The following is a 9,236-nucleotide window of genomic DNA, read 5'->3' as shown; positions in this document are numbered from 1 at the left end:
AAGTTGCTTGTATATTAAAGAATAATTTTCTCTTTTCAAAAAAAAGAAAACATTTATTTGAGAATTGTAAAATGTTATAAGTACGATAGTATTAGATATCCATCATTTTTTTAGCCAGCAAATATTAGGATGAAGGGCCAAGAAAGTAAAAGACACTTTCTGTTATGAGGGCCCTCTATACGCATCGTTTTGTATTCTGTCAATGCAAGGCCAGGAAAAAATGCACTTGCCAAATCAATTTCGAAGTATTGTAATTGTTCAAGTTAACAATGAAAGTTTTCCAATTTTTAGAGGAAGTTTGATTGAGAGATTTTGTGCAGCAACTGATAGTTCATTTCTTTTTCTGTTTAGGACAACACTATTTTTATTAAAATTTATTAATAATAGCTTATTTTAAATTAATTTTATTTGATTGATTTTTTATAATTCATAGTAAATAATCATATTTTAAAGATATATTCAATAATTAAATAATTATAATATTTATAATTATGACATTTGAAATAAGAATTATTTTTTATTGGTAGAGTTTAAGATTTAATTCTTATTTCTAAAATAATTTTTATAAATATTTCTAATAATAAATACAATTGAGCTAAATAAGATTAACTATAATATTTTTAACTATTATAAACTATTTTTATTAATTTGTATCATTAAAAATAGTACAATAAAATAAAATAATTAAAAAATAAATTATATCATCAATGGTCATTTAATATATTACTAATAAAATTTTATCAAACGGTTTAATTTATCAGCTAATAGCTATTAATCATCAACTACCAGCTATCAGCTGCATTGATCAGCGGAGCTGAACATACTCTTAATGTATTTATTAAGGAGCGCAATTGAAATAAATAGTCCATAGATGAAGGGCATAAACGGCATCGTTTTCTCATGGTGCTGTTGCCAACAACTTCAATGACTGCGCCGTTTATGCTGGCATGGATGAAAAGGTTATATACATGACACCATTTTGTTATCAGAGTAGTAATGGTGCATAATTGTCTTGCATTGTTGCTCGACGATGCCGTTCCTTCGTCATTGTTTTAATAGCAGTAGACCTAGTCAAAGATCTGACTCACAAACCAAACTGAAACCGATCCATACTCAATAGTATAACTCATGAACCGGTTTGGAATTTTGAGTAAAAGCTGGTTAGAATTTAACATCATATTGAATTTGAACCTACCCTAAAATATAATTACTAATCTAAGTCAATGCAACCTGCAAGAAAAAATTGAATTGAAATATTAATTTAAATATAAAAATTATTAAGCTTATGTTTAAATTTAATCCACTTATACATTATATAAAAGAATATTAAATATACACAAACATATTGTTTGAATAGTTAAATTCAAATTTAGTTAGTACTTAAAAGAATAATTAACTAAATTATGATTCTTAACTCATGAAACATATAGTTTATTATAATAAATTTTATAGAAAATGTAAAACAAATAAATTTAAGAGTATCATGAATTTAATATTAATATTTTTAAGAAATCCATAATCTTTTAATTTAGAATTTAAAATTCTTTTTTACAAGTTGAATCAGGAGTAAACTAGAACCGAACCATAACTAAAACTGTAATGTAACTTGAATTATAAAGTAGCTCTGAGATTGACCCTTAACTGTGAACCGGGGCTTTTAAGTGCAAACCAGTTCAATGTTCAACCTCCGAATAACTATAAACTGGTGGTTTAGGACCGATAGAGATGGATTATGCTGAACCCTGCTTTCAGCATCCACAGAAGAATCCAAAGAAGATGTCTCTGGATACTTCTTGTTCCTTTTATATGCTCAACATTAAAGTCATACCTGCTGAACCATGATTTTAATCGCAATAGTTGGGACTCAGGCAAGGTCTTCTGGTTGGATTCAAGAATTATATCCCACTAACTTTTGAATGATTGTACCGACTCTCCACTCTATATAAGGAGAAGTCTTTGGTAATAAAATCCGAAGCAAGTTTCTCTAAGTAAGCTTCCTTCTCTTCTATACTCTCTTACTCTCTCATGGCTTTCTAACTTCCTTTTAGACGATCTATAGTGAATTCTGTATTGGCTTTAACTATCCTTCATTCGTCAAATTTTAACACGTCATTTTTCTTTCTTAATCCATCAAAAAATATAAGTCACTTTCTCCTTTTACTTATTAATTTAATAATTAAATATCTAAAATATCCTTCAATAGTTAACATAAATATTCAACGCTTATAATTATATTTTTATTTACTTGACTTTGAAATTGCAAATTACTATATTAAATTCTTTTGAATTCTGATATATGATTCTTTTTATTTGAACTTTAAGAATTATAGCTAGATTAATAACCCTACCAATATTAAATTATTGTTGAATAAATTTATTAAAAGTATTATAATAAAAGATAATTAAAAGTAATAATATTAATTAAAAAAAACTAAATTTCTTAATTCTTATGCAAATTAAAAATGATCTATTAAAATTGGATGGAAAAAATATGTAATAAATTTAATAATTAATAGTAGTCACATAAACATAAAGAAAAACATATGTATCTTTTGTGTCCTTAATAATATGAGTAAGACATCTTGCCTTCGCTAATGGTTGAAACAATAAGCATGATATAAAATCTTTTCTTTAAAAAAAGAAAAAGGAAAAAAAGAACTACCAGAAAATATTAGAAAAGAGAAATTATAAACCAATTTAAAACTTCATTCTCGCACAAGGGGATTGAAGGGCACGATCGATTGGATTCTTTCAATAATAGCTTAGATTGAGAGTGGTGTATACCTCAGAATGTTCTAAAAGAACAAAGTATAAATCTGAGTAAATCCCTCCCTCTTTCTGAAACCAATGAAATGACTACCCAACTCTATGCGTAACCAACTTGTACTAAGAGAGACATGCAAATCATAACAAAAGGAATTTAACAATTTAACATTCTTTCTTTTTTCCCTCTTACTTAAAGATTGTAGCCCAACCATATGGGTGACTTTCCTAGAGAAGAGAAACTTGTAATTGGGGCAATGATTCCACCAGCTACAAGTTCAGCAGCAGCAGCAGTAGTGTCCTAGGCTGCCCAGCACTTCTTCCATCTAAAAAAATATATAATCTATCAAGAAAGGGAAAAGGGTCTTTTATCCTCAAAAACTTTCTACTGATTGGAAACTTTCTGAGCCTTTTATATTTCTTTATTGGTGCTTAATATGGGAGCCTTTTCTGTCCTGTGTGTCTTAAACCATTATTTCTATAGATATGCTTTTCTTCACTTTCCAGCTTATTTAATGGGACGGTTGCTTTCTATCTGCTCCTTCTCCATTAACAGACTCAATGACAGATAGATGTGTTGTTGAAATTTCTCAAATTTTTTTTTTTAAAAAATAGCATAGCCAACAACTCTATCTGCCTTTTCTTTTTGTTATTCAGACGAACTATAAGGATTTGAATTCTCGACCTCTAAGCTGATCCGGACTCGAAAAGGACTTCTGTTCATGAATGCTATCTAATAATAGCCCTTCCACCTCTTGTCTCTCTGCCATTTTCATGAAAGCAATCACAGCCCAAGGTCCTAACTAACTACTCCAAGAATAGCATAGTGCATCAAAATGCATCTTCCTTATCTATCTATTAATGGACCCACAGAGAGATGATAACTTAGTGAAATCCAACCCTAAAAAGATATGGATCCCAGTAGTGGTACTTCTTGTACAAACAAAAGCAAAAGCAATCCTTTACACCTAGCCTCTCTCTTTCCTTCTATTTAACAATAAAAGCTGAAGAAAAAAAAAAAAAAAAAAAAAAGGGTATCCCTCCACTAGTTGCCATGAGTAGCTTTAAATCTTATTCATCTATCTCATGATAGATGAACACAAAAGTACTATTATCTGTTAAGCAACAATTCTAAAACCACCACTATGGGGCACCAAAAATAAATAAAGAATTTGATTAACCTTGACAAAAATCTTCCATATTTCAATCAAGTACCAACTGGACTTTTATAATACTACTGCCTATATGGAAGATCTAAGGAAGGATATTGCTTTAATTTAGAGCCACAAGGAGAAGCTAATTTAAGACACTTGGTTAGATTGCGATCAAGCTAAAGTACATGGAAAAAGATAACAGCCCGCTCACCAACCATATAAGGGATCCTGAGGGATCATCTGTGAATCTAACTTTGTTTATGGCTGCCAAAAGAAATTGAAGTGCAGTACCAGTCATTCTACTGTCTAATGTCTAAACAACATTATCGGTTAAGGTTAATATAATTAGAAATAAGAAACATATTTCACCAGATCCATATCACTTTACAAGGAAATATTGTGGCTTACAGATGGGAGTGCCACGTCCTCCATACTAGAGGTATTAATTATATATAATACCGGTATGAATATCAAATCTCAGATAAAAGGGAAAAGCACATCAAAAGATTGTTCAAGCAACAGGTATCACACAATCATACCAAAAAAGAACAAAAGCCTCTTGATTCATAATACACCTAATTATACTGGTCGCAAGAGAGTGTAGTACTGAGATCAATATGTATCACTGAAACACTCTTAATAGACCTGAAAGAAAGGGGGGGAAACAAGGAGAGCAGAAGGAAACAGAAACAGAAAAGCATGTAGACAAATGAAATAAAAGCTAATAGGAAGAGGGTAATGAGTTCAGTGGGTCACTACATATCTATTAGCTCAATTGTGTTTACTCAACAATTATCAAATTAAGTTGAGTCTGACTCAAATAAATTTTGACTGTTTACACTTTAGTGTATCGAAACAAAAATCAGATGAAGACTATACTCTGCATACAGAGGCCCACATATATGAACTTGAAAAACATATTTTTCTTGCCACCTCTAGATGAGGAAGCTTCACGAGTCCTTCCTTAGCTACTGGGTCCCTGATAGCATTTTGAGATATAATATGGCCAACTGCAACAATTGCCAATGGCATTGTCTGAGCAGCAGAAAGTGGGACGGTCCCAGTTTGATTAGTAAGTCCAATAGACTACATAAGGTTCAGTGGAGAATCCATATGGTTACAGACTCGCATAACTTAAAGGATAAAACCCCTTGTTATGAGCCAAAAATCAGAATATTCTCAAATATCAACTATAGTTTTCTTAATGAAATAATTGGGAATATTATACGGAAACTCCAGTAGTAAATTCAGCTGTTTACTTTTCCCTATATATAGCATCCACATCTAACCACTTTCAAGCAGTTCCTTAAAGCTCCAACAACCTCTGTAAACTCTCCAAGCATGACAACTTCAACTTCAACCGCTCAACTATTTCAAGATTTCCAAGGGGACTTTTACTCCAGAAGATTGCTACTACATACCCCCCTTTACCACTCACCAACTGCAGCAGCTCCTCCAGCTCCTGGATATAGCCAGGAGGCATCAGAGCCTTATACAGGCAATAACAGTTTTGATGCAAATGTTGTTATGGTCCTCTCAGTCCTCCTGTGTGCTCTAATTTGCTCACTTGGATTAAATTCCATCATTAGGTGTGCATTAAGGTGCTCTAGTTTAGTAGCTTCCAGGTCTGCTGACAATTCTTCAGCTGGTTTAGCCAATACAGGAGTCAAGCGAAAAGCATTAAAGACTTTCCCAACAGTAAATTACTCAACTGATTTAAATCTACCTGGATTGGACACAGAATGTGCAATATGTCTCTCAGAGTTTACACCTGGTGAACGTGTGCGCCTTCTTCCCAAATGCAACCATGGATTCCATGTCCGGTGTATTGACAAGTGGCTCAGCTCACACTCATCTTGCCCTACATGTAGGCACTGCCTGATTGAGACATGCCAAAAGATTGTTGGTTGTAGCCAGACAAGCTCTTCAGATCCTCCAGTGCAAGAAAGCATTGTAAACATAGCACCACTAGAACCTGAAGCTTTGATACGCAGTTATAGAGGAACTAGCTAATTTTTCTTTTCTTTAATTGTATGCTACATTAGCTTAAGTTGACCCAGATCTCTAAAGATGGCTTATCATAGGTTAAAGCTTACCATTCAGAAGTGTAGTACAGATGTAAATATGTATAGAGTTTGGAATTGTAACTTATTTCAAGTTCTCCTCAATGTTTAGAAACTAATACCAAAATGTAAATATGTGCAATTTCAATAGCATATTTAACCATGTTCCAAGTAGGAGTCATCAAGAATCTAGTATTCTACTCAAGTTCATAAAGCAGGAAGCAAGTCAGAGAGTCAAAGTAGCTAACCAAAGAGTACTGAGAAGGAAAACCACTCAAAACCCAGCTAGTTCAAAGGCGAGGCGGCTGTGCTCTTTCTTTATATCTTTTACAAAAATAGGCCAATATGTTCCCACTATGCTTCTCCACAAACTAGTCCTATCATTTTTTATAGCAAGGCATATTACAATAATATAAAGCATCTTATCAAATATATAAAAATTATTTTATTGGACTGAGGGTCATGTATCAAATAGGAACAGTAGAATCTCCCCTTAATAGTAATGTAGCACATAATTAGTACCCCCAAAATGCAATAATTAATTAACATAAAAGTTATTTCATTATTGTCGTTTCCAGCAATCCTACAATAAGAAAATGGCCTCATTCTAACGCCATGCAAAGAGACAGAAATTTGTAGCAATCCATATAAAGCCAATAAATTTGTCCAATCAAAAGAGCATAAAACCAATGGAAGCTGAGGATGCATCCACCATGCACTTCCATATCAAATGAATGTGTGCTAAAATGGGGATTTTGTAACATAATTCATTAGAAAGTGTCTCAATGAGAGCACTGACTAATCGCACTAGCCTGGGGGCTGGAATTTTATTTGTAAATGCTTATGGTGCATGGTGATATGCTGCAGTTGAAGAATTTGGACAATTAATGGACAAAGTAGAGCCTCAAAACTGCTCTCTATTTTGACTGCAGTGCTACAATGTCAACGGCTCTTATAACTATGATGGCTGTCCACATCACCAATAGTTCTTAAAAGAACTACAGCAATAAATAGTGAATAGGACATTAGATCAATAGAGAGAGGCAAAAGAGACATATTTCTAGCTTAAGAAGGTGAGTATATTTTTATGAGGTGTTCAGTTTCACTTAGACCATGAAGGGTCCTAAATTTCTACTTGCCCCACCAGAAACAACGACCAGTTGTACTGGATTTGAAATCTATATTTCATTTACTTCATGCAGAAACCAAAATAGAGGCAGGCTTCTTAAAAAACTTTTAAATTAATAAGAACATACTAAATATTATAATATAAATGCATGTAGTCAGTTTTGAACATTCCCCTAACACTTCTCTTAATGCATTGAGATGCTACTTCTTGGAGACTAACAAATGACATGCCTCAGCCATTAGCATGATCTCTATTTCTTACAAAAGAGTGCAATCAAAGAGGAGCAAATTGTTAGAACCATGAGATTTACTTCGGAGTTACTTCTAGAGTTATATATAGAGTTGTTAGAATTTGGAGTATTGAAGTCTGGGATACAGGTTCCAGACAAAAAAGAATTTGTCATGGTAAACCAAAAAGAAGAAGCCATGGTAATACAATAAACACAAAACTCCAGAGATTAACAGAATATGGAGATACTTCTAGTTAGATACCAAATTCTGCCAGTATAATGTCTTCCAGGACAGGGTCAGGCAGAACAGGTTCTTAAGCTAGCCTACAAGTAGGCTTATAATTGGGGAACTAAAAGAGGATTAGATTTTCCAAATAAAGATCTTCAAAATTTTCTATGTCTTATTTTATGTATTCAAGATTATATGCCCCATGAGACATGTCAACAAGTTTTTTTTCTTTGAAAAAAAAATGATAACTCTCAATTAGAATTAGATGGTTTGCCTTTATGCTATAGGCTAACTATTTTTTATTAGATAAAGTCCAAAAAGAACATTGACCTGAGAATATAATCCCACAACCTATATAGACACTTATTTTTATTCTATAGCATGAAGATATCCACTCAAATATAAAAGGCACTAAGGCCTAGAGATGTATTACCCTTCCCGCACCAAGCCACACCACCTCCTTCCTTTCCTCTATCTCTCCCCAGAAAGTGAAAAGGACAAATAACCATATATTATCATGTAATATGTCTGTACTGCAGCTTTTCTTTATGTAATAATATTCTAGCGCCTATCAAGCCCTATCATCAGTATGAAATTCGTTTTTAAAGTTAACAAAGCACGTGAGAATTCATAATAATAATTGCATTTACAAGAGTGGGCACCTCACTAACAAGCCAATTATCAATTAAAACATAGGCTACGCAAAATTTGACCAAATCTGTCACAAATTTGAACCATGCAAGCAAAGTTCTCCATAATAACTATGTTAAATTGTAAGCAGAATGATGAAATCCTCCTAAAACTTAACATTCAGATATGATTCACTCATTAAAGGCTGCTAGCATTTTAACAGTTTCTTTCAAGTGAGATTCTCATGTGACTGAAAAATTGTGAAGCTTTTGTTAGGAAAGTTGCCATGACAATGGTGTAGCTAACCACAATATAGAGCTTGCTTCCTCAAACTTTTACTGCTTTTATTGCTTCAGAACTACACTGTTCTCCCCATTTAACTACTTCCTAGTGACAGTGACCTAATGAATAAAAAGAATTTTAAGGAAGGATGCCTTACATTGAAGCAGTGTTGTTACAAGAAGAAAGGACAAAGGTCCAAATTTAGAAACTCTACCCAAAGCCCTAAGCACCAAGATTTATTAAATTTTCCTTTCAGTAAATGCTAAGCTAATTTAAATAGCAGAAGAAAGAAAAGGTGGAAGAAGACAAAAGAAAGAAAAGAACTGAAAAGAATTCAAATTTAAGTCATTTAAAGTGTTTTGCTGTGAAGATCAAGAGATCAGGAGTTAAAACTTTTTAAATGTGGAGAAATGTGTTTCCATAATGATAGATGTGTTGAATATTTCATAGAATGATTTCATATCAAACTATTTAGAAGGTTTAAGAAGAAGAGATAACACATTATTCCCTTCTAGAGGTGAGTACCTGATAGTACCTCTGCCATGCTTTCTCTTGTTTGCATGAATTACAGTTCTGAAGCAGTTCCTACTAGGTGATAACTTCATATTGGATCATGGGAGTGAATAGTTGGTCTGTTAGTAGTTGATTTATTTGCAAAATGCCAAAAAGGATGGTCATGGTCATCTCTGGTATCTGCTGGTTCATACTTTCATCTGAATGCAACAATTCGAGCTGCTTTTACACAAGGGATAGAAGT

General features: G+C 32.9%; 1 protein-coding gene across 1 annotated transcript; it reads left to right on the top strand.

Annotated features, from left to right (window-relative positions):
* The first annotated feature begins 5,009 nt into the window (after positions 1-5,009).
* Positions 5,010-6,133, top strand: LOC8273904 (RING-H2 finger protein ATL78). Its single transcript, XM_002522145.4, has one exon. It carries the CDS (start codon positions 5,259-5,261, stop codon positions 5,928-5,930), a length of 672 nt encoding a protein of 223 aa, XP_002522191.1. The 5' UTR covers positions 5,010-5,258; the 3' UTR covers positions 5,931-6,133.
* Positions 6,134-9,236: the final 3,103 nt, after the last annotated feature.

The sequence above is a fragment of the Ricinus communis genome, chromosome 7, assembly GCF_019578655.1.
Source record: "Ricinus communis isolate WT05 ecotype wild-type chromosome 7, ASM1957865v1, whole genome shotgun sequence".
Taxonomy (NCBI): Eukaryota; Viridiplantae; Streptophyta; class Magnoliopsida; order Malpighiales; family Euphorbiaceae; genus Ricinus; species Ricinus communis.
The sequence above is the reverse complement of the archived record's forward strand: the minus strand, read 5'-3'. Positions and strand labels throughout refer to the sequence as shown.